Source organism: Dermacentor andersoni, chromosome 11 (genome assembly GCF_023375885.2).
Source record: "Dermacentor andersoni chromosome 11, qqDerAnde1_hic_scaffold, whole genome shotgun sequence".
NCBI lineage: Eukaryota > Metazoa > Arthropoda > Arachnida > Ixodida > Ixodidae > Dermacentor > Dermacentor andersoni.
In genome coordinates this window covers 110,965,571-110,992,333 of record NC_092824.1, presented here as the reverse complement: position 1 = coordinate 110,992,333, position 26,763 = coordinate 110,965,571, and the positions used below count along the sequence as shown (strand labels likewise).

Below are 26,763 nucleotides of genomic sequence, written 5' to 3'. Positions count from 1 at the left end.
AACTCGAGCGGCTTTAGAGGCTAGGAAAACTGCTTTAAAATATTTAGACTTGAGGGAAAGCTTCGTTAACAAACTATAACACGGCAATCAGCACTCGAATACGACGAGAGAAATTACTGAGACGTGGAAAATTCCCTTGAAAAAAAATCTGGTTTGCTAGACAAATGCTTGTATGTATTGAACCTCTTAAAAGATGAGGGGTGAAATATGCGCTCACCGAGAGGGCATCTTCAGCACGAGACATCCACAAGGCACCTTACAGAGATGTGGAGAGCTTCGCGGCCGGAACGAAGCATCCCTTCTCCGCCGGCCAAGAGGGGGAAACGCGCTTTCCGATCGCTCAAGGTTGCGCGGACAAAGCATAGCTCTAGCGTCTAGGAAAAGCTTAACCAGGTGCGATGGCGGCACGCATAGCGTGGGAAGCTAGCCGCCAGAATAACTATACCAAGGACTGCTGCTGATGAGGGCGAAGTACCTTCGTGTAATTATAATAACCCTAATAGGACTACTTTCGAAAAAAACAAAAAAGGAAACGGCCCAGAGGGCTATACTACGAGAGCTATGACTGATAGTTTTCTATATACATATATATATATATATATATATATATATATATATATATATATATATATATATATATATATATATTCATCTCATCTATGGGATCGCATTCGCGCGCTGTTTCTTTGTCTCTGCGTGTAGTACAGTTAAGAGAGCCAGTTTAAGGGCGGAGAAGAAGAAAGAAGAGAAAAGCAAAAACTGCAGCGCCGTGGTTTTAAAGCGCACCCGTGGTAGAGAAACGGAATGCGATATAAGCGTGCGTAGCCATGATACGCACACGACAAACTGCCTTAAAATATTTAGACTTGAGGGAAAGCTTCGTTAGCAAACGATAGCACGGCAATCAGCACTCGAATATAATTATAACCCTAATACTAATTGTAAATATTCATCTCATCTATGGGATCTAATGCGCGCGCTGTTGCTTTGTCTCTGCGTGTAGTAGTTGAGAGAGCCAGTTTAAGGGCAGAGTAGTTGGAAGGCATACTTTCTAGGAAAAATGGCCGCTCAAGGAGAAGAGCGAACTCGAGCGGCTTTAGAGGCTAGGAAAACTGCCTTAAAATATTTAGACTTGAGGGAAAGCTTCGTTAACAAACTATAACACGGCAATCAGCACTCGAATACGACGAGAGAAATTACTGAGACGTGGAAAATTCCCTTGAAAAAAAATCTGGTTTGCTAGACAAATGCTTGTATGTATTGAACCTCTTAAAAGATGAGGGGTGAAATATGCGCTCACCGAGAGGGCATCTTCAGCACGAGACATCCACAAGGCACCTTACAGAGATGTGGAGAGCTTCGCGGCCGGAACGAAGCATCCCTTCTCCGCCGGCCAAGAGGGGGAAACGCGCTTTCCGATCGCTCAAGGTTGCGCGGACAAAGCATAGCTCTAGCGTCTAGGAAAAGCTTAACCAGGTGCGATGGCGGCACGCATAGCGTGGGAAGCTAGCCGCCAGAATAACTATACCAAGGACTGCTGCTGATGAGGGCGAAGTACCTTCGTGTAATTATAATAACCCTAATAGGACTACTTTCGAAAAAAACAAAAAAGGAAACGGCCCAGAGGGCTATACTACGAGAGCTATGACTGATAGTTTTCTATATACATATATATATATATATATATATATATATATATATATATATATATATATATATATATATATATATATATATATTCATCTCATCTATGGGATCGCATTCGCGCGCTGTTTCTTTGTCTCTGCGTGTAGTACAGTTAAGAGAGCCAGTTTAAGGGCGGAGAAGAAGAAAGAAGAGAAAAGCAAAAACTGCAGCGCCGTGGTTTTAAAGCGCACCCGTGGTAGAGAAACGGAATGCGATATAAGCGTGCGTAGCCATGATACGCACACGACAAACTGCCTTAAAATATTTAGACTTGAGGGAAAGCTTCGTTAGCAAACGATAGCACGGCAATCAGCACTCGAATATAATTATAACCCTAATACTAATTGTAAATATTCATCTCATCTATGGGATCTAATGCGCGCGCTGTTGCTTTGTCTCTGCGTGTAGTAGTTGAGAGAGCCAGTTTAAGGGCAGAGTAGTTGGAAGGCATACTTTCTAGGAAAAATGGCCGCTCAAGGAGAAGAGCGAACTCGAGCGGCTTTAGAGGCTAGGAAAACTGCCTTAAAATATTTAGACTTGAGGGAAAACTTCGTTAACAAACTATAACACGGCAATCAGCACTCGAATACGACGAGAGAAATTACTGAGACGTGGAAAATTCCCTTGAAAAAAAATCTGGTTTGCTAGACAAATGCTTGTATGTATTGAACCTCTTAAAAGATGAGGGGTGAAATATGCGCTCACCGAGAGGGCATCTTCAGCACGAGACATCCACAAGGCACCTTACAGAGATGTGGAGAGCTTCGCGGCCGGAACGAAGCATCCCTTCTCCGCCGGCCAAGAGGGGGAAACGCGCTTTCCGATCGCTCAAGGTTGCGCGGACAAAGCATAGCTCTAGCGTCTAGGAAAAGCTTAACCAGGTGCGATGGCGGCACGCATAGCGTGGGAAGCTAGCCGCCAGAATAACTATACCAAGGACTGCTGCTGATGAGGGCGAAGTACCTTCGTGTAATTATAATAACCCTAATAGGACTACTTTCGAAAAAAACAAAAAAGGAAACGGCCCAGAGGGCTATACTACGAGAGCTATGACTGATAGTTTTCTATATATATATATATATATATATATATATATATATATATATATATATATTCATCTCATCTATGGGATCGCATTCGCGCGCTGTTTCTTTGTCTCTGCGTGTAGTACAGTTAAGAGAGCCAGTTTAAGGGCGGAGAAGAAGAAAGAAGAGAAAAGCAAAAACTGCAGCGCCGTGGTTTTAAAGCGCACCCGTGGTAGAGAAACGGAATGCGATATAAGCGTGCGTAGCCATGATACGCACACGACAAACTGCCTTAAAATATTTAGACTTGAGGGAAAGCTTCGTTAGCAAACGATAGCACGGCAATCAGCACTCGAATATAATTATAACCCTAATACTAATTGTAAATATTCATCTCATCTATGGGATCTAATGCGCGCGCTGTTGCTTTGTCTCTGCGTGTAGTAGTTGAGAGAGCCAGTTTAAGGGCAGAGTAGTTGGAAGGCATACTTTCTAGGAAAAATGGCCGCTCAAGGAGAAGAGCGAACTCGAGCGGCTTTAGAGGCTAGGAAAACTGCCTTAAAATATTTAGACTTGAGGGAAAGCTTCGTTAACAAACTATAACACGGCAATCAGCACTCGAATACGACGAGAGAAATTACTGAGACGTGGAAAATTCCCTTGAAAAAAAATCTGGTTTGCTAGACAAATGCTTGTATGTATTGAACCTCTTAAAAGATGAGGGGTGAAATATGCGCTCACCGAGAGGGCATCTTCAGCACGAGACATCCACAAGGCACCTTACAGAGATGTGGAGAGCTTCGCGGCCGGAACGAAGCATCCCTTCTCCGCCGGCCAAGAGGGGGAAACGCGCTTTCCGATCGCTCAAGGTTGCGCGGACAAAGCATAGCTCTAGCGTCTAGGAAAAGCTTAACCAGGTGCGATGGCGGCACGCATAGCGTGGGAAGCTAGCCGCCAGAATAACTATACCAAGGACTGCTGCTGATGAGGGCGAAGTACCTTCGTGTAATTATAATAACCCTAATAGGACTACTTTCGAAAAAAAAAAAAAGGAAACGGCCCAGAGGGCTATACTACGAGAGCTATGACTGATAGTTTTCTATATATATATATATATATATATTCATCTCATCTATGGGATCGCATTCGCGCGCTGTTTCTTTGTCTCTGCGTGTAGTACAGTTAAGAGAGCCAGTTTAAGGGCGGAGAAGAAGAAAGAAGAGAAAAGCAAAAACTGCAGCGCCGTGGTTTTAAAGCGCACCCGTGGTAGAGAAACGGAATGCGATATAAGCGTGCGTAGCCATGATACGCACACGACAAACTGCCTTAAAATATTTAGACTTGAGGGAAAGCTTCGTTAGCAAACGATAGCACGGCAATCGGCACTCGAATATAATTATAATTATATCTGATAATTATATAATTATCAGATATAACGAAGTAAATAGAATATATGTGTCTCCAATATTAACACATAACAATATAGTATGCTTATAATGAATATAGGATGTAACGAAGGTATTTTCATGTTGGATGTGATTTCGTTATAACGAGGTTGAACGGTAGATCAATCACCCACCCCTAACATGTGACAGCTACTAGATGCCACTTGTACATATTTTGCCAGGCACACTGCGCCTGGACATATCCCCGTGTGCGGAGGAAGTACGGTACTGCCTAAGCCCCGAGTTGGCGCGTCTTCATCCATACCCGGATGAGAAAGGCCGCCCAACGAAGGAGATGCTCGAGTTTCCCTTGCGTGATGTCCTCAGGCCAGAGTACATCTACCGGAACCTCCTCTACATCTACCCTCGCTCACTCAACTTTGCCGGCCGGCCAGGCTCAGCGCGCAACATTGCTTGCCGTGTGCAGCTCCTCTGTGGAGAGGACGAGGTTACCTGCGCTCTTCCTGTGAGTGTCTGTTTTATTTATGCTGAGAACAGAAACCATGTTGGGCCAACATAAGAGACAGACTGCACAGAAAGTGAGGTGCAGTCGCATTGGCTTTTAAGTAATTATGGATTTACAAATTTGTTTATGTTTGTGCCTTGGGACTACGCAAGTTTTTGCTCCTTCGCAACTTCATTAAAACCCCAGAGGAGATTTACCAATGTCCCAATTGGAAGGCGCACTTGATTGTGTCTTTGCGAAGGGTGTAGACATGGTAAATGTCAAGTGTTACATTTTCTACTTCACAGTACATGCACCAATATTTGAAATTCTACTTACACTGTGAGACGAACAGCTTCTTGGTGTTGAGAATGTGATGGAAGCCATTACGGGTGTGGAAATCAGTGGCGCAGTCATGGGGGCTACACCGGTTGCGTGCGAATGGAAGTGTGAATGGAAGTTATTTGCGAACGCAGGTGAGTGTTGGTAAGTATGAATGGGCATAAGCATTAACTTGAGTGAGTGCTGGAAAGTGGGAGTGAGCACATTACCTGCGAAAATATTGGTGAGTGAGTATCAGCTTATACAGTGCGTGGGATCCATTTAATCTTTTGTTTCTTTGCAGGTGCTCTTTGGTAAATCAAGCTGTCCTGAATTTGTCACCGAAGTCTATACCACGGTGACATACCACAACAAGTAAGGAGGCAGCAGCTGTTCCCCTTGCTCATTTCTTTATTTCTTTTTTGATTGAGAGGAATGAAGTACTTGTCTGCTCAGTACTGTGCTTTGTATGCAACCACAGTCGAAACTCGCTATAACAAAATCCCGCAACGACGAAATTCACGCGACAACAAAATATTTTCGTATCCTCGGCGAACGCCCATAGGATTCAATGCATTTCATACCTCTCGAAAACGAAGTGTCGCTGTACAACAATCCCGGATCAATGAAATTCGCCGGAACATAACCCCGCATATTACTTACTCGCGCAAGGGTAGCAGGCTCCAGAATGTCCTCAAATGTGATTGCTTTGCACTAAAATTGTGTAAAATACCACCACATGACAATTGGGGGCGCCATCATTTTTGTTTACAAAAACAACCAAGTGCTGGAAGCGATCACATGTGATGGAAATACATCATAGCCACCATCTTGTTTGTTGAACGCCCGTTTGAAGCGACACAGCATGTTGCTACCAACATGTGATGACAGTTTTTGCTCACCTAGTGCAGTGCATAATGTGCACCTTGGTGAAAAAAATGCAGCAAAAGCAAGGAAGTCCACTTCCCACTGACGTAGGATTGTTTATGGCACTTGAGATGGCGGTCGCAACATGGAATGCGATGCATCTGGCCGCGATTGAGCAGTCGTCTGGGAATATGTATCCCTTGCTTCAAGAACGCTGGTTTTGGTGCCACCCAACAGCCATCATGTGCAGTTTCAGTGCCGGATGTAGATTTGCGGGATAGGGCCGTAATCTCGATCGATTGCCTTCAGGTATACAGGATATGATCACTTCCGTGCTTGGCACCAGACGCGTGGTCACTTACAGGTGAATTACAGGCCAAAGTGAATTTTTTCATGTTTGCCGTCGATTTTGTTATTACGAGGTTCAACTTCTTTTTGATGACCTGTATTTGTGGGTACTTAGGCGCATACGCAAGGCAGCAAGCTTGTACAGCTGTCGCAAGTAAAGTGTGCATAAAGTATAGTACTTCTTTTGCTGAAAGAGGCGTTATCAGCTCTTCCCTTCATTTTAAGTGCTGGCTTTGGTGGTTCTCATCATTTTTGTTCACACTTAAATAAAATTTAGAAGCCCGTCCAGGATTTTCTTGGATTTGATCCTGGATGAGTCAAGTAGTGAAGTGAGTGAGCTACCACCTAACCATGGTAGTTGGGCACGTGGGCCTCTTGCTGCACTTGCTCGATGGCTACACGCTACATTAGTCTTGTGTCGCATTCATTGGTGGGTGGTCTTCTGTGCAAACAAAACGAAAAGTGCGTCATTCTTTGAACAAACATTTTTGATGACTTCTCTGCTTACGGTGGGAATCCTGGTTGAAGGAATGCAAAGCTACACTTGCCATCGTAGCAAGGAAACTACAAGTTTGTAATATGGAAAAGCACAAAAGTGTTAAAAGCTGCAGTTCACCTTTGTGGCTCAGAAAACAGTGAAGTGCATATGAGGGCAAGATGAAGAAATTTTGCCTTCATGACTCCAAGGTACTTAAAAGAGGCCCTATGAATTTGTAATTGTAAGGGCACCATAGGTTTTCTATAAGATGCACAACAACGCCAATGGGTCTTGAAAGGGGCAGCAGCTATTGCTTTGACAGTACTATGGATTTATAGAGGACAGAAAAGGTACTTTGGCCGCGCATGATGGACATAAAAGTTGTTAAAATAAAGGTAGCAAGCCACATATAGATGCAGTATCACTGACATGAGCATCTGCATGCAACACATCTGCTCCTTGGCTATGATGGCTGCTGTTCTCATGTTTTCAGGTCTCCTGACTTCCACGACGAGATCAAGGTGAAATTGCCGGCCAAGCTCACAGACAGACATCACCTGTTCTTCACATTCTACCACATAAGCTGTCAACGCAAAGTGGAGCAGACCACGCCAACTGAAACTCCTATTGGCTACACTGTGGGTTTGACTGAATGTGTGCACCTTGGAACTATTGGCCACATGCATGAGTGCGCATTGATGTGAAACAAATCTGTACAGCACATAGAAAAGCCCTTATTGAACTAAACATAATGTTACTATTGCATGTAATCGTTATTATAACTTGCTGATTTGACAGCATGGAGCTCACTGCAAGTGTCTGGCTATTACAATAATTGAACAGGCAACACATATAAAGATGCTGTAGCTTTGTATTTACTGCTCCCATTCCCGTCTACCTTTCATAATGCAGAATGCAGGCCTGCTTCCTTTTGTCTTTAAGTGTGTCTCTTTTTGCAGCAGAACATCTTGATTAAGATGTGTTATTAATACATTGCATAGTGAAGAGCCTGCGATGGTGCAATTGTTTCAAGTCGACCAATTTCCTGCAGTGGTTGCCGCTGTACCATGACGGGCAGCTGCAAACGGGAGACCAGTTGCTGCCAGTGATGCTGGAGCACCCTCCAGCAAGCTACTCCTTCCTTACACCTAGTGTCCAGATTCCCAACACCAAGTGGGTCGATGGCCACAAGGGGCTCTTTGACATTTCCTTACAACCAGTCTCCACTGTCCATCCTCAGGTACATAAGTAACATCATTCCTCTTTCACTTGAGTGCAATGTAATATACGGATTAAAATGGTGTGGCATGCTGCCTACTTTCCAGGAAATTCATAGTCGCAGTAGTGTGAACAAGCCAGCAAAGAAACAATTGGTCCCTATATCTGCAGCATTATCAACTAAGGACGCCTTAGTATGGGGAAGTGACCTTCTGTAGTGAGTAGTTGCTTCAGGATTACTTCAGTTAAACCATTAATATCCTTAATGCTTTGTGCACCATACCTTTTTAAAGTACAATTTCAGGCCTTCACATTAACAAAGTTTAAACCTACAGACCGTAAAAACAGTCAGAATGCAATAGCATTACAAAGAAATGGGCAAATTATAAAGAAAATTTCTTGCTGCATCATTAGGAAAATGTAATGGGCCATATTTCTGGTCATATGTTACTAGAAAGAAACTTAAACAAAAAGAAAAGTAATATTGGAAAGGCAGTGAAAATACAACCTCTGATTCACTGTTAACATATATTAGATTGTGTTAGGTGCAGCACAAGTATATTGTAGACAGTGAGTAGTCCAGGCATCTGCACAAGGCTTGCAGTGTACCCAGTCGGAGCACATAAATTGTTGCTTTTGTTGTTTTTTTGCCTTGTGCAGAGAGTCTTCTTCATCCTTTTAGTAAACCTAAAATAACGAACATATTTTAGATATCGTGGCCATCCACTTTTTCATAAACCAGTGCTGTTACTGCTAATGAATTGCGATGACAAGGTGATGTTTAACAAGTGAAATTCCCCCAAATGTCATGCTTGTTACCACGTGGTGAAAACAACTGCAGCAGAAGTGGAGCAACATGTGTAGCATACAGTGGTTACCTGTGAAAGGTATTTTAAGCCATAACCGGCTGGGCTTGTCACTGGTTTTGTTATTGCAACTCACAACAGAGTTGGTAATGAGATCATGCAGGAAACAGTGCAAAAATGAAATGAGAGAAACAGGCAGCATAGGTGTTGTGTCTAATCTAGTCCAATTTTTTAGCTGTTTGTCATGTTATGCCATCATACCAACATGCTTGGCAACCAACCATTTTGAAAGTTGGTGACGTTCTAATCTAATGTTCTGATCAATGAAAACAAAACTGAGTTTCCAGATGACCATCTTTGGATGTGAATTTGTTTTTGTCCTTTCCATCTGGAATTTTGGAAATCTTATTTTGACATTTCCAAATTAAGCAGCTGTAACTCAGCGCCTGTGTATGTCGAATGTGGGCCATTTGTTGTCCTGTCATACTTGCACGGGGATGCTGACTTTCATTAGGAAAAGATTAATAGCTCTCTGTGGCATACCCTGCATAACTCTTGCTCCTGTGGTAGTATCTGAAGATTGTTACTCTCTGGTCTGTCCCAGGATGAGCACCTAGACCGGTTCTTCCAGCTCTGCACTGCTGTTGAGTGCGGCCACGTGCCACAGCGTCTTCTCAATGGCGAGACGGCAGAGACCATGCTACGGGCTAGCCTTATGGAGCTCGTAAAATGCAAGCCGGGCCCGCTTGTCCGTTTCCTGCCAACCATTCTGGATGCACTCGTACGGCTTCTTGTGCAGCCGCCTCGGCTTGGGGGCCAGCCATTCAACCTTGGGCAGGCTGCGTTCCAAGCACTGGCTGCTGTGGCTGATTCAGTAGTGGTTAGTGCAGCAACTGTACCTTGCAGTTTCTTTCAAGGAAACAAGTTCTGCGGAAATCCTTGAGGTGGACAAAGTTTAATGAAAGGGAATATAGTGTACTGGGCAAGAGTGAATTAATATACAAACTTCGTAGCTTAGTGCCACGTTCGGGTGGATGACTGTTTTTCCTGTCATGAAACTTTCTTCATTTTACGGATTTCCTCCCAATATATTTGCTTTTCCAATGTTGTGATACTTCGAGTTCTTTATTAGTATGAGTTCATCAATATTTAAAAATATTATTTATTACCAACCCGTTCAGCTTACTTTTGTTTTAACTAATCTGCAGTTTGCTTGGAAGCTCAAATTTAATGTTAAATCATGAAATCTGTTTTGTTGGTAATGTAATAGTTCGTAATTCTGTATTATGGATATATTGAAGCTGGGTATATCAGATTACTCTCTATATCGAACAGTTGTACTATCCCCTTGGAAATCCCGTGCAAAAGTATAGCACTGTACTATGTGTGTATCCCTCCTGTTCACCACCACATCTAATATATAGAGCACTTCAGCGTGCCCCTGAACGTGGGCTCACTTATAATTTATCGTATTTTCGGAAATGTCCATGTTGACAAAACGACAATGTTTTGGCAGGTGCTGTCCAGGCATTGAATATGAAAGGCAGTGCATGCCATGGAGAAAAAATGAGCAAGGTGCGCGCCTCAAAATACAAAGGGCTCGTGCGGCAAGGGTCATATTCGCACTCCGTAATGTTGTGTTTGCTTTATTATCCTTCACCGTGTCATGTAATTCGGTGAAGCTTACTAAACATGGAAAGAATTAACCGCTGTGCGGTGAAGTGTACTACCTACAGCCAGATGTTATGGGAAACTAAGAGGACCGTCACCCTGTTTCAGGAATGGGAAGTTATCCCAGTCTGATATATGCGCTGCACAAGAAATTGATGGCACTCGATCTTTTCACGGAGTGGCTGCAGGCATGGGTTAGGTAAATTTCTGCTTTTGATGTCCTTGGGAGAGTGACCAAGTTATGCGGAGTTTTCAGATAAGCTTCAGATAGGCATATTTTATGTGTATTTCATATGATCAATATATCAAACTCTTTCACAACCCTCTTTGCCTTCGGTATATCCACATTCAGCTGTAATTGATCGAGTGTACTCGGTATATTACATGTAATGTGTTGGCATTCTTAGGGTACTTAACGCACTTTCTGGGGGCTAGCTATATATGTTTGTATATTTGTATGTTTGTATCTATCTGTTTGTGTCTGTCTAGGTATTTGTAAACGTTTTCCTTCCTACCTGGGTCACTGGATAGTCCGTGGTCGAATGGGTAGTGCATCAGGCTGCTCTGGTGAGGGAACAATGTTCTAAACCAACCGTCGAACCAACTTGTTTGGACGACCAAGTTGGTTTGACCGCCGCAACCAAATGCAGCTTGAGTCGCAGCAAATCACAGCAAAACTGATTTTCACCTGCCGCCATGGCAGCCTTGCAGCAACAGCATCCTAAAACTCAGCAAGACCGCAAGCCATTTTCTCCATCAGGCCCCACTTCTCTGTGAATGCCCTCATGATGGTCAATGCACTAGCCGCGCCAGATATAGAAGCATCATCCACATTGTCATCCATGACGACGACGTAGAAGCGCTAGAAACAATGGAATCAGGAAACACATCTGGGTACCATGTTTCAGCGTCACTATCGGTGTCGACTGCAGTCCGGGAAAGGTCCATGTACTGCAATTTCACTATGAATAGTTTCCGCGCATAACATCTCACCAATTCCATGCTTGTATGTGCTGAAAAATAAACTAAATACTACACACTAACTATTTGACTTGCGTTAAGTGACTATGACTTAATAGGTCAATCAATGCTTTAGGTTCAAAGGTGACAGAGTGGGAGGTTCATTTTTGGCGTTCCCTTTATTAAAAGCAGACCATACTGTACATCTTGATTACTAGGTACCTACGTTATTGATAGCTTGCTACATTCTTGTTATGCAATGCTAGGGGACTCCCGAGCATGTGCCCAAAATTTATAAGCATTAAATTTTCTGAAAAATGTTCTAATATTCGATTCAATGTTCGATTCAGAATCAACTATTCATTATTTAATCATCATCTTAATAATTTTAACTCTTTTGAAAACACCTCCTAATTTACCCTGTTCTCTTGGAAAAAGAAAGTGCATTCAGTTAACAGTAAATACAGTATTTATGCAGAAATAAATATTATATATACTAAGTTTGTCTGTCAAAACTGTTTACGTGCTTTGTTCTGATCTTGCTTTCTACTTCAACGTAATGATTTTCTGCACTGGAGGTGCAACAGTGTAAGTAGAGAACTTTTTAAGGCAATCGGGTGACATCTCTTTCTGTTCATTCTCTGCAGAAACTTTTGGATGATCGCAATGACATTCATGGACGGAATGCCCTGCTGGCCACCTACATCCAGTACCAGTGCACCTTGCCCCATCCCGAGCCATACCTGCCGTCACCTTCCAATGACGGACCTTCACCTCCATTTCCTGGATCTGCATGCAGCCCAGCTGGGCATCCAGCATGTTCTGTGCCTCTGTCGGTGAGCTCTCTTTTCTTACTGCCTGTTGGTTACCATGAAGATACCTGCCAACTCCAGGATTATTCATAAAGTTTATGAATTCAAGCTCGTTCTATGATTTTACGGATCCTTCGTCAAGTTTCACGAAAAGTAAATCCTGTTTGCGAAGCACGTTCGCTCGTCTGTCTACAACCGGTATGGTTGTATCTTCTGAATTCTAGATATCAGCGGGGCGTGAAAAAAGAACATCCACAACAGCCGTTGGCTGCAACTTGTGCCATGTGTCACTACAATGCACAGTTTATAATGTTTACTTGGTGAGAAAGTCGCACATGGTCAGTTTTCTGATATTGAAAAGAGGCAAGAGGCATGCTTTCATCAAGCAATTTTATGCTAACGAATTTCTGAAGCAGGTGAAGTCAGCAACAGGAAGGTCATTGAAAAAGCCACTGAGTTGTAAAAACAGTATGTTGCTTATCAGTTTGTACTGTTACAAGTTTGCTGCCGCTTGTGGGCTGTGCCTAATAATGTGTGTATATATTAATCAAACAGCATGTGCTCAGGACAAACTAAAAAGAGAAATGCGGGCTATCTCCCTCGTCTCGTCTCCCCTATGCACTTGTCATGTCTATAGCATTTTAAAAATTTTTTTAATTCTTGAAGTTCTCAGGTTAACAGGTATAAATCAGTTGCTAGATGAATGTCAGTGCTGTCATCGGTCTTGTGCATGTTTTGTTTTAATTTTTTTTCTTGCACTTTTGTGACTTGCTCAACAACACATCATTTAACTTTTCGTGTGCCACTTTTCTTGCACCTCAGTGACATAGTCACAAGAACTCCAAGTTTTCTGTTCCACTTTTTCCAGAAATCTCCCCATGGTCGCAGCAGCAGCAACCCAGACCTTGCAAGCTCGAGTGCTTCGAGCCTGGCACACATTGAGTCAGACTCGGACGTCAGCACAGTTGTGGCACGGCCCCTAGACCGCACTGCCAGCATGCGGCCCGCCAACGGGACGGCCTCATCACCCCTGAGGTCACCTCCACCACGGAAGTTGGTGCACGAGGAGCTCGTTCTTCAGTGGGTGGTATCCAGCGGAACTGCACGAGAACTGGCGCTCAACAACACGTGGTTCCTGTTGGAGCTTGTGATCAAGAGCATGACTCAGCACCTTGCTGCCACGGGCCGACTTCAGGCACCACGCAGGGCGAGATTTAGCAGTCGCTTTGTGGACGATGTCACGACCTTGGTGAGAATCCTTGCAAAACTTTTTCTGTGGTTGGTATAATGTAATAAGTGCTATTTTGTTTGAGTGCTGAATTTATGGAGTAGAAATGTGGTTGGACTACTTCCTAAACACTAGTAGTCTACTTTTATGGCCTGTATACAGTAGAATCTCGATGATACAAAACTCTTCGTCATCATCAGCCTGGTTACGCCCACAGCAGGGCAAAGGCCTCTCCCATACTTCTCCAACTACCCCGGTCATGTACTAATTGTGGCCATATCGTCCCTGCAAACTTCTTGATCTCATCCACCCACCTAACTTTCTGTCGCCCCCTTCTACACTTCCCTTCCCTTGGAATCCAGTCCGTAACCCTTAATGACCATCGGTTATCTTCCCTCCTCATTACATGTCCTGCCCATGCCCATTTCTTTTTCTTGATTTCAACTAAGGTGTCATTAACTCGCGTTTGTTCCCTCACCCAATCTGCTCTTTTCTTATCCTTTAACGTTACACCCATCATTCTTCTTTCCATAGCTTGTTGCGTCGTCCTCAATTTAAGTAGTACCCTTTCCTAAGCCTCCAGGTTTCTGCCCCGTACGTGAGTACTGGTAAGACACAGCTGTTAAACACTTTTCTCTTGAGGGATAATGGCAACCTGCTGTTCATGATCTGAGAATGCCTGCCAAACGCACGCCAACCCATTCTTATTCCTCTGATTATTTCAGTCTCATGATCCGGATCCGCAGTCACTACCTGCCCCAAGTAGATGTATTCTCTTACCACTTCCAGTGCCTCGCTACCTATCATAAATTGCTGTTCTCTTCCGATACTGTTAAACATTACTTTAGTTTTCTGCAGATTAATTTTTAGAGCCACCCTTCTGCTTTGCCTCTCCAGGTCATTGAGCATGCATTGCAGTTGGTCCCCTGAGTTACTAAGCAAAACTCTTGGGATGACATAAAAATTAGTATCACCAGAAATTCGCAAAGACCGAAAACGTAAAAAAACAAACAAACAAACAAAAAAGAAAATTATCAAATACGTAGCAGTGGAATGAACTTCTTGCTAAAAGAATTTTTTTCCCGCAATACTTTATCTCATGGCAAAATATTTATGAGAAATATGCAGCAGAATTTTAGCAACTTGCACTTTCTTAGTGAGCTGTCATTGAAATTGATGAGAAAATTCAGCATCTGAAGTTGCCAATCGCTGGAGTGTGGCTTTTCGTTGATGCAGTGCTGCCATCTTCGTGTAACTGTAAACACAAGAGATCGGATACTCAGATAGCCGGAGTGCTGTATTCATGTACAGTGAAATCTCATTAAACCGTAGTTGGCCGGAGCTAGGAAAAAAGTGTGTACTAAACGGTTGTACTGTTTAACCGAAATAGCATGATATCGACCACTTACCTGTCAAAAATGGGACTCAGAGAGAGTGCAATGAAAGGGGAAAAAGACATGCAGTATTTATTCACTTCACGCGGCAAAAGTGCTATTTTCGTTTGATGTCGCGGCAGCCTAGCAGTGACGACAGCGGCCTCAAGCTTACTGAAGCTGCGAGCCAGCTTTTCAGCCAGCCCCCTCTTCTCGACAAACACTTGCATGTCAGATTCCTTGTTGGCGTTAGGTATTCTCTGCGCACGCGCGCGGTAGCGCTGCAGAAGTTGTGGGGTGGCTTTTTCATTGCGGGTTGCTGTTCTCTTCGCGATGATTTCATTCACGAGGCTGACGTAACGCGCAGCTTCTGCCACTGTCAGGCCTGTATCGCCTGTGCTGTCGCTTTCTGTGTCGTCCTCATCATTGTCGCTAGCCGACACTGCAGCAACAACAGAGGCAACGATGGCGAAAAGTTCCTTCGCAGTCCCTTCGCAGTCGCAGCAGCGCTGCCAAGCAACTTCTTTGCATTCCAAATGCCACACACCGCAATCAACAGCAGATCCCTGTCGTGTGCCAGCGCCAACTTCTTCGTGTCACGTTCGATAGCATGAACGATGTCTAATTTTTCTTCTATGCTGAGCATCCGGCGTCTTTTTCTATCCGAGCTTCGGCATGACGCGAGTCCTTGCATGCACGACGCCACAACGATCTCTGGCACGCCACCGAAATGATGTTAATGTTGATGTGGCGTCACGCGCGAACGCACAGGGCGCTTGGAGTCCGTTGTTCCAATCTCTGAGGCTTGTTGTTCTGCCAGGCCGTCCGATGGAGACGACGCACCGCCGTGTTTGTGCGACGAAAAGTTGAAACACTACTTTTTAAACAATGTTTTGCGCACATTTTGGCAGCAGCAAGCTGCACACTTCATTTGTTCAAAGGTCGACATTTCAAGATCTGCCTGGTTATCTCGAGTTCCTTTCATTGCGGCATCCTACCTACTGCCCGATGGTGATAAGGACATAATTTGCGCAAGGGAAACTGGTTTAGTTTTCTTTGCAAGCGAAGCAGCTTTGTATTGTGCAATCAGACTGGTGCAAAGGTAGAAAAGTTTCGAATTGTCTTGGGGTGCCGAGGGCAACAGAAGGCATGAAATACAGAGAGAAGGCTTCCCATGGAAGCAAATGCAGCCGATCTTGCTGACGCAGGAGGACTTGGTCGTGTGTCATTGCTGACTCCTAATAAGGTTACAAGGTGTTTGAAAACAGCCGACAAGTTGCACGATACTGCACAAAGCAAAATGTCTTTTCTTGCCGCTTTTGTTGCGGTGGTTGGGGTTGGAGTCATGACAGGGTGACTTAGGTCACCCTAGCAACAGGAATGCGACTGGCGCATCGATGTGGCCACTCTGCTGGCCTGACAACGGTCAATATCTGGTGCTACCAGCGACTTCTCACTGTCTTCGCAGAGGAACACACAGTGGCTCAATTATTTGTATCATCCATCGCAGCATAGAATTTGTGCCTTGACTTTTTAAAAAATTGTGTCATCCCGAAGTTCGTACCAGGCATGATCATATCTCCAAGATTCTACTGTAGTGCAAATATGGCACTAGCAAGTGACAGAGAAAAAAGGCAAGTCCTTTAATCTATCTTGTGTTCTCCAGTTGCACTATGCGATGCGGAACAAGCTAGCCTCTTAGTAGTCTTTTGTTTTGTGCCATTGTTACAAATAGATGGTGAAAAAAAAAAAGGAAAGGTATACTCACTGGGGACTGGAAATGATTAATGATGCACTTTAATTATGGGTGCACATATCTCTTATGAATTTTTTTGGCATATACAGTCAAACCTCATTATTGCAATGTTGCAGCTGACACGTAAAGACTTTGAGTATATGAGATATTCGCTAAAAGCGTATGCGCTGATATTGCTGAAAAAAATTTCACAATTGTGTCTATGTGAAACGAACGCAAGCATGATGCCTCCAATGAGCCAGCAGAGGGTCCTCTGCAAATTTTATGGCCTGTTAATGGCTTGGCATGGCATGGCAGTACATGTCACGAGAAAAACAGTGCATGCTTTGCGCTATCGCAAATATGCAACCATGCAGTCAGTGCAATCACACGATTGCCAAATTGGCTTGTCGGCTGTGGTGCAATAAAGCCAATCTATGGGCCGAAACGAGCACACGCGTCCAGAATGGGCCATTTCAACGAGGAAAAAAACATGGCAGCAACTTTCTTTACAGCCGCCATTTTTGAAGCATCACCCATGCGGTTCATGTCTGAAAAATTAACAGAATGCTGTGCAACGTCCGAAATTGCGGTTGCTGTTGTACTTTGGTTCTAAGGCCAAGTGGTTGTGCCGCGGGGAAATTCACATAAGCACACAATTCCAAAAAATCGGGTATCTAAAAAATTTGTTGGTGACTGCATAGCTCATTTTTGCTACCAGAATACATGTTTTTAGTCATGTGCAAGCAACTTTGCTTCTATACTGGCACCTTGTCGGATTCCGCATTTTTGGTTTCGTTATGGCATGGCCAACTAAATGTTTTAGCTACTTTATTATATCCATGCTTGTCAAATCGAGGTTTGACTGTATAGCATGATATGCTTGACATTTGTCTCTGGCACCGTGGGAGTTTGCATGGTCTTCTTAAGTTACTTTCATTAATGTCATGAAAGGCGGATTAAGAAAGAGCCATCAGCTGAGGCTGCTGTGGCCTCTGATACAATCCCCCAATATAATAATGTGGCACAGGCACACAGGGTTTCTCACTGAGACATTGAGGCAACCTTATTGACTGGCCACACATTTACTTTATTTACTCGATTCTAACATGCATATTTTATCAGAAATATTTGTGAAAGACGTCAGGCATGTTAGAATATAGTACAATAAGATACTTCAATAATGACAAACTACTCTCATGATTAAGCCAACGTTTGCTTGGTTTCTAGTGCTCTTGCTAATGTAACTTTTCCCTAGAGTAACAGTAGTTGAGCACCAGGAGCTAAGCGAATAGGCATTATTGATTTTGCAAATTAAAGACCAGTAAGAATTAAATTGGGTGTTACTTTTGATTATTCTTTACAACTTGTGCTTAAGTGCTTTAAATAGATTATAGTAGTCCGAGTTTTATCAATGCACTTTACAGGAGCATCAGAAAGAGAATTTTTACTTCATTGCTTGACAGGCATTGCCGTGCCCAATGCTGTTCCTACATAGTTTTTGTCACTTGAAGAGGATACAGTACTGTGTGCATAATGATCCAGAAGTGCAAGGTTTTGTTTGTAATACATTTCAAATACTTATGATCGCAGTGAATATTACATGGCTGTTGATGGAGTCCACTTAATGCATGGGGTAAACATCACCAAATCTGTGGAGATGTCTTATATGTGAGAATATAATAGGTCAAGCTTAGCCTGTATATTTACAAGGCTTTCTTTTTCTTTTTCAAGCTCCTGTTGTTCGCAAAATGAAAACCACAACGATGATGGTGTGCACAGATGTGTTGTGCAGTGCTCTGGTGTAGAAACTAACGAGACACGATGAAACCAGAGAGCTACTCATTGTTCCAACTTTTTCTTCTCAGTGCTCGCCTCCTCACTTTTATTCCTCTTTTGTCTACACACTCCCGTCCCCCAGTAGCGCTGCCCAATTGGAGCTTGTACAATTTCTGTACTGGCCTTCTTATAAACTTTCCATCTTGAATTTTCATGCCGGAGGCTCAGGCTATTCCATCTTGAACAGGGAAGATGTCCATAACTCATCCCAGTAGTCAAATACCCCTAGACATGTTAGGCTCCTCGATGAGGACCACATCACCTACTTCTAGACTTCTATTAGGATGCGATGAGTAGAGGTGAAGTGCCCGCAGCTCGAAGAGCTACTCTTTCTTCCATCAGATCCACAGATGGCAGGCGAGCTTCTGGTGGTATCGCAACTTCTCGCTGAGGTCACACCGAGTAACCTGAGCACTTCAAGCTTTGTAGTCGCTGTTGGTTCTCTCTGGAGAGGCAAAAAATAAATGCCTGAGAAGGAAATGCGCAGGACATATTGGAAAGGGCTCTCTAGTGTCCACATATTGAAGTCAGCCACTAAGTCGAAGTTGCCCGCTTTGATCCAGGTAAGGGTGGAGATCGCACAGTTTGGAGTGTTTCTTGACAGCATCTCTAAGCCGAAGGGCTGCAATGTCAGTCACGAATACTTCGAGCTGAACACAACAAATGCAGAATATTTTAGCCTTGTTTAGCTACTCTGTCAAAATAGTGCCACAAAGCGACATTTGAGTATGATGCCATCTATCTGCAAATCGAAATACTCCAGTGGTGAGGTGCAGGAGCTTCTGCAGGTTGCTAAACTTCGATAAGTCAATCAGGGCGTCCACTTTTCTCAGTATTTGAAGAAGTACATATTGCATGTCACATACTGGCTCTTCATTGATCTGTGTGCTCACGTCTGACTTTGTAGGCCAGGTTGATGTTGGCTGGGATGACCATTCAGGTCCGCTCCACCAGCTGCGACGTGCACATGGAGTCTTTACCGGTACACCCCTACTCAATAAATCTGACGAGTTGTCTTCTCCTGGGCACTAGTGCCACAACAGTGGGTCAGCAACTGCAGTGATTTCAGTCACCCTAGACTTTACAAACTGACCCAACTTGTTATGGTCCCTCCTGATCCAGCTTGGTGTGCTCATTGAGTCTGTCCACATGGCACAGAGAAAATGCATTGAATCCCACGATGAGCGTAGTCCTTGTAGCAACTCTGGTTGAGGTTTAACCTGTGGTGACGAACGACCACGTAGACCGGTAAAGTCTCGGGCTCTCGCTATGAAACCTCAACTACAACGCCTGGCGTTTGCTACTACCACCGTAGTTTCGGAAATGACGCTCGTCACTGTCGGCGTCCCTGCGCTTGGCAGGGAAACAGGCCGGCTGACCTCTAACGGCGATGAGTGGTCCGGCTCAACACACAAGTCGCCTTTTCTACGTGACGGACTAAGTTACGGGACAACGATTCTTAGTCGACACAGGAGCTGACATCAGCATTCTCCCCGCCGAGCACTCCGACCGAAAAGTGACACCCGTGTCGTTTTTGCAAGCAGTCAACAGCACCAGGATTCCAGTTTTCACGTCACGCTTCATCATGCTAAACCTTAGCCTTCGACGAGCGTTCCGCTGGATTTTCCTGGTTGCAGACGTCCGTCATGCAGTCATTGGAGCAGACTTCTTGCATAACTACGGACTCCTTGTGGACATCCAACGACGGCGTCTAATCGACTCCGTGACCCAGCTATCCGTTCCCGGCGTCCGACCATCAGGCACATCGCCAATTGTGCCTATTTCTGCCATGTTTGACGAACCTTTCGCCGAACTCCTACACGAGTTTCCCACTTTGATGCGCCTGCCGGACTGGACGCAACCGGTGCAACATGACATGTGCCATCACATCGTCACCTCCGGCCCACCGGTCTATTTCCGACCCCGGTGTTTGTCCCCAGAGAAACTCAAGATCGCTCGCGCGGAGTTTGAACACATGCTGCAACTTGGCATCATCTGCCCTTCCTCCAGTAACTGGGCATCACCACTTCACATGGTGCCTAAGAAGACGGGAGACTGGCGCCCATGCGGTGATTACCGAGCACTAAACAACGCCACAGTTTAGTGACGCCCAGTTACTGGTGGAAGGGCGGATGATGCCAAGTTGCAGCATGTGTTCGAACTCCGCGCGAGCGATCTTGAGTTTCTCTGGGGACAAACGCCGTTTTCGCTTAGCAGAATTATGTTTTTTTGTATATTCAAATTGCAATTCGAGAGCTATCATGTCTGTAGGTTGTGTGTAAGTCGTAGTTTACGATTTTTTCGTGTATTTTAGCTTGAAAAATGCAATTAGTTCAGTGAATTTCTTGCATCACATGAACAGCCTGGGTATGTGTGGTTCTAAAATCCTTTTGCCGATGCGATGCCTGATGCCGGACACTGGACACTGACGCAGGACGTCGTCGCCAGATTTTCTACTACACAGGTTCCTTAATGCTATCGCGTTGAAATGACCATAACACCATATTTTCGCAGTGCAACCTATCTCACTGTGTTATCTGAGCATCAAACTACCACACTGGGAAATATACAATCTTCTCTGAATTATTATCAAGACTGAATGTTGGGAACTGCTAGTACTATAATTTCTGTTTGTACTGTTATGTGCACAAATATTCTGAGCTTAATGTTCTTGCTAGTTCTTTTTTTCTTGTATACTTTCTCTGTTGTGAATCTGCGAAATGCGGCTATAGTGATTTGCCCACCTTGTGCAAGTAAAAATATTATGGTCTTTGGATAAATTAAGCCTTCGAATACATGAAATAGTGCCTGTGACTGTTTAGTTTCCTGTGCTTGCCTTAACACAGTTTGTTGCAAGATTGCTATGATTTCGTTTGTTCACTCATATGTAATTATTTTGAAATTAGGTTTTCTGATTTAAATGCTGCAAAATGTTGCTTTGACTGTTTCACTATTGGGGTGCAGGAAATGGGTATACTATAGCCATTATTATCAAAATGGCCTCTCAAACATTTATGTCCTCATGCTCAAAGGACTTGGATGGTCATAAGAGAACACGAAGCTCCAATTTAATTGTTGCAGGTGACCTCACTGACATCTGATGTTATTAGCCGCTGCCACCGAGAGGTGCGGGATTTCCGGAACGTCCAGAACCTTAACAACAGCCTGGCCTTCTTCCTACATGACCTGCTGTCTGTCATGGACCGTGGATATGTCTTCAAGCTGATCAAGGTGCAGTTTGCAGGATGTTTCTTTGAACTTTCTTGTATTGCAGATTCTTCATTGCCAGTTTAGTGTGCCTAGTACTGATGGTTAATGCACCTGCCTGCAGTTTGTAAGATATGAGCTAGAGAAGTCTTTGTGGAACCAGTATAGTTGCAACCACGTTTCATCTTTTTATCATTAACGTTAGGTCAACATGCTTCTACTAAAAAGCAGGAGAATGAAAACTGGCCAACTGTCTTTTTTTTTTTTTAATTTCAAGATAAATTTATTTACAGAAAGGCGGAGAGGTCGGCCTGAGCTATAACTTGCTCTCGCCTGCTAGTTTCAAGCATTGGCTATGAGTACTGCCTTTCAGTTAGGCTCATTGTGTCATTCTTTTGCTGACCCAAACAGAGTGGTGGTAAAAACTGGCAGTTGATGATTGCTTTCGTGTTTGGTGCTTTTATATTGCTGTATTAATAATGAGCATCTCTGATTGTAATGTGTGTGGTGCAGGGCTACAGTGATGAAATGGGAAAATTGTCATCCACCTGAATTGTAGCATTAAGTACAAACGAGTCCCTTGTGGGCTTCTTGGAAAGAAAGCCTCACAGTTGGAAAAAAAAAAAAAAAATTGCCCTAGTCCTGGATTTTTTCCCTTTCAGTACTTTCCTCTACCTTGCAGGCCTCCACAGAACTGATTTACCAGTGTTACAGTGCATATGCAACAGTAAAACACCTCCACAAATCCATTTGACATTTCAAAAGTGCCACTGTGTGCTACAGCAAGCAAATGTTCATAGCAACAGCCCAGTACCTTCACAATTGCACTGCCAGTTACAGAAACTAATTGGACTAGTAGCCATGCCTTGTAGTCGCAGTTTTCACAGCACACCATACTTTTGGTAAGAGTGCAAAACGAAGAAAAGCACGATAAATAGCATGGTGCGTTTTTCTTCCTTTTGTCTATGTTGCTTTTGCGCTCTTACCAAAAGTACGATGAATTCAAACCAACTCGCCCACCTTGCCATCTTGCTTCACAGCACAGACTGTTGCTTCTTTGCTTACAGGCCTTCTGCAAGCAAGTCTCAGCCAAGATCCAGTCTCTGCCTGATGCAAGCAGCCTGGCATCATTGAAGCTGGACTTCTTGCGTGTGCTGTGCAGTCACGAGCACTTTGTGACCCTCAACCTGCCCTTTGCAACCCCGCTGACCCCTTCACCGGCGACGTCTCCTTGCCCAAGCATTGCATCATCCCAGGGCTCTGTGGTGTCCAGCTCTACTCTCACAGACCGAGGCAGCGCCTTCGCTGAGCTGTCACCCGAGTTTCGGCAGCAGCATTTTCTTGTGGGCCTGGTTCTGGCTGACCTTGCAACTACCTTGCAAACCAGGTTTGAACTGCCATTCATTATATGTTAAGCCTATTAAGAGGAGATGTGCCATTCAGATCCACTTTCGTTAATAATAAAGCTCACTGAATGAAGTTTATACACAATACAGGCTCCTATTTTCGAATATATGTTTTGTTTTTCAATATCTGATCTAGTTAAGTGTCTGTAACCCCTTAAAGGACCCCTCACCAAGCCCCATAGCAAATTTTGGTTATACGCAGGAAGTTGTTGCGTGTCCTCTAGGAAGTGTTCTGCCGCAAAAATTTTTTCAAATCGGCTCATTAATAGCCAAGATAGAAATATTTTGCTGCAAACCCATGATTTCAGGAAGTGAGCTCCATTGCCATGAGATACACTCTCTCCACTTGCCCCGTCTAGCCTTTTTAAACGAAATTCCTTCCCTGCAATATTCTATACCGGACCTCGAGGTTCGCGGGATGCGTACGTCACGGGCCCCACCTTCATTTTTTTTTCCTCCGCGCTTTTTTGCGGTGCGGCGCATTTATACTGACAGCGTCGCGTGCAAGCTGTTGTGATTGTCTCGCTTTGTGCAGCGCACGATTTTGCGCGCTAGTGGATACCTGACTAGCAGTATAATTCAATGCTACACGAATACTGTGGCAGATGCAAGCAGATCACAGAGTCTGATCACGTGCCAGAACACGGTAGAAAATGTCATAGTTTCAGTACCTGCGCCCGTGACTGCACAACCATGGGAACAAGCAGGCAAAGCAAAAGTACATCTCTCTTGCTTCACTGCGAAGTAAAACAAAAAACACGCAGACATTCTGTGCCGGGTGTTTTAATATTTCTCTAAAGTTCAATTTGTCAATTCAAGCAACAGATAAACAAATAATAGATGTTGCCTTGAATAATTCTCGAAGTCATGTGTCTCAATTATTGACGTCACACTGCGAACACAAGTACGCAGGCGCAGGGACACGTCTACGTCACCGTTCGGCTTGGTGTGCGATCGCCATGAGGGAAAGAGAAAAAGGCGTTCGGATTGAAATTTCAGACCTTTCCGCAGCGCGTGGCAATGCAAGACTTTGCAAACACGATGGTTAGTATGCATTGTATGCTCTGCACTTGTCAGCTCAAGATGTCCACATCTGGTGAGGGGCCCTTTAAAACACGATGGTTAGTGTGCATTGTATGCTCTGCACTTGTCAGCTCAAAATGTCCACACCTGGTGAGGGGCCCTCTAAAGTAGGAAATGTACGGTCTCTATTGTAAAGTTTCGGGCTCATACCAGGCATTGTAAAATAATATATATTGTTTCTTATGGACAACTAATACCAAATAAACTCAAAAATAATTTTCTTCTTGCTTTAATATTTAAAGAAAATAATTTTAATATGAACTGTTGTTATAGAGAACATTTATAAATGGTTTTTTAAGAAGCACATGATCGAAATTGTTGAAAATTACAATAAGATATAAATACTTCCATTCTACATATCCTTGTGCATGTGAATGCAAAATTTGGCTCAGATGATTTCACATTAAGTAAAAGAATTTTGGTGCACAAGCAGGGAACACCGAAGAAAAAAAATAGAAAAACGATGAAAAGTTCTAAATGGGCTTTTTTCTTTTGAAAATGGTCAACTTGCATGGAATTTGGCGAGAATGCAGGCCAGTCATTGCGGAAGTGTAGAACTTAAGAATTCTGCTGCTGCATAGGTAGTACCCTCATAACCCTTGTACGCTTCCACCTCCAGGCAGACTGTTTTTGCTGCACTGTGACGACAAGATTTAGCTTCAGCTGTCTGTGCAGCTGTCTATGACATTCTTCCGAAACAAACTAAATATCGAATACACACCAGTCATTTTAGCAAGAAAAGTGTAGCATGCCTCCATTTTTGACAATAAAACAAATACAAAAGCAAGTAACCTTACCTTTACAGAATGGAAATTTATTTACCTAATGACCATTGTCATCATTCTCAGGCAGCACTTTATTGCTGTGTGTGGAGAACCACGGCAGGTCTTCCTCCGTACGTTCCATAATGCGCTTGATAGTCTGCATTTATCAAACAACCATGCAAATAATTGCACATGTGGTATGGCTGCTTGCGCCTAGACTACCACTTCACTATTTCGTCCTACAATGCATGTGATTCTCCAGAACGCCAGGAACATGCGATGCAACTTGTTGTCGCTAGCCTAACATATGAAATAACTTATCATTTCAATGTTCTTTCTTAATCAGACTGAAAGTGTTGTGTCGTCGTCATTATGCTGTGCGGGAACTTATGTTGTCACTGTCCATGGTCACCATCTTGTGATGGTAATGGTGATGATGCTGGCTTAGATGGCTCTGATGGTAGGCTGTCACGAATGCCGCGAAGATGGTTTTGGTTTCGTATCAGTCTGCATCGCCCAAGTAATTTTCAGATGAAATTTACTGGGGGAAAAAAAGCAAGCGTTATAATCGAGCAAACACTGTAATAGTTCATTGTGAGCTACCGTTCTTGCTTTAAAATCTTCCTGGGGCAGGCCAAAAATGCCGTAGACGTTTTCAACAGAAGATAATGTGTGTTTGACGCATTCACTGTACCCTAAATTGCGCCAAGACAGATGGTGCGACTATTGTAGTCACCACTGTGGTCACCATTATGGTTTGTGTGATTACCATCCTAGGTCGTATTATCTGGCGAAGGCTAATTTTAGGATCAAAATAGAAAAAGTTTGGTCCCATAGAAATGTATGAGTGCCGGCCGGGACTTTCGGTCGGGATTGAATTAACTGGGGTGGAATCAGCGAAAGTCTGTTGTAAGTGCAGCTGAGCAAGTGTCATGAGCAAGTGTGAGACTGTGTTTCTACAAAAGCGCGACTCAGCACAACGAAAGAGAAAAATAGTGTGTTCTATATAACCATTTCCATTTCTAGTGGAACATAACAACGCAGCCAAGTTATTTGTCCCTTGTTTCTTTCGGAATTTGTTCTTTCTTGCAACCAATCCTGTGTTATTCCGGTTTATGGACACTGTGTTTTTTAGTAGTTCCTCACTAATGAATAAGTGTCAGAGTAAAGATTACACACTATTTTTTAGCTGTGAGGCTGCACTATGGTAGAACACTCTGGTGTTCTCATGCATTTACCAGCACTGCAGCTACTGTTAGGTGAAGCACAAATAATCAGGTTATTAATTGACTGTGTGGCATAGTTCAAGTGATGAAAGCTGCACTTATCATATCAGTGGTAAAGAAGAGGTAAATATTATCTGAATATAATACATCATCACTGAAAGCGATGTCACAATTGCACTACTGCCACAGTACAGATGAAGGGCTGTAGTGGCCCTTGCTGATGTGTTGAGAGTGGGGTTGTTAAATAAATTTAAAACAAATGTGAAAACAACTGCAGTTCAGGGATTTTTAACAGTATTGACTAGCTGGCATGCTGTTGGCCACATTTCAGCACTAGCTGTTTACGAGAGTGGGTGCCTTTCTTTTCCTTTTTCGTCCTCTCAGCAACTCACACCTACAGGCCAAGGCTGTCAACATGGCTAGAAACCTGCTGACAGTGCATGATTGGGACCCACGTTTTACCGACCTGGACGTTGTCCGACCAAGGGTCGCTGCCCTTTACTTGCCTCTAATTGCCGTGGTGGTGGATGCTCTACCATGTCTGTTTGAATGGCAACCTGAAGCAAGAGGTGAGCTCAGATAGGCTTGTAAAGAAGATTGCACTAATATAACTTTGCTAGTACTATCTGCTCTGGAAGGAACAAGAACAAGACTAAAGTGTAAACAAGAAAGTATCATGCTGTGCTATTAGCAGCGATCACATTAGCGTCTTGTATTAGCTGGACCTCAGCCGCAACAGCTCTCATGTATGTGGGCATTAGAATAGCAAAGTTATACTGTAGTGTGTTATTCTAAACACTGCATTCTTGTAAGAACGTTG

At 43.7% G+C, this 26,763-nt stretch overlaps 1 protein-coding gene across 2 annotated transcripts in view; it reads left to right on the top strand.

The window, feature by feature from the left end:
- The window catches only part of Zir (dedicator of cytokinesis), a 74,886-nt gene that overhangs the window by 22,963 nt on the left and 25,160 nt on the right, over positions 1-26,763 (top strand). For both annotated transcript variants that reach the window (XM_050186339.2, XM_050186338.2), the window contains 10 exons: positions 4,339-4,622; positions 5,227-5,297; positions 7,109-7,253; positions 7,667-7,855; positions 9,244-9,519; positions 11,918-12,106; positions 12,951-13,331; positions 21,339-21,488; positions 22,532-22,851; positions 26,328-26,512. In XM_050186339.2, the coding sequence (XP_050042296.1) occupies positions 4,339-4,622; positions 5,227-5,297; positions 7,109-7,253; positions 7,667-7,855; positions 9,244-9,519; positions 11,918-12,106; positions 12,951-13,331; positions 21,339-21,488; positions 22,532-22,851; positions 26,328-26,512 (2,190 nt within the window). The remainder of the gene's footprint in view (positions 1-4,338; positions 4,623-5,226; positions 5,298-7,108; positions 7,254-7,666; positions 7,856-9,243; positions 9,520-11,917; positions 12,107-12,950; positions 13,332-21,338; positions 21,489-22,531; positions 22,852-26,327; positions 26,513-26,763) is intronic.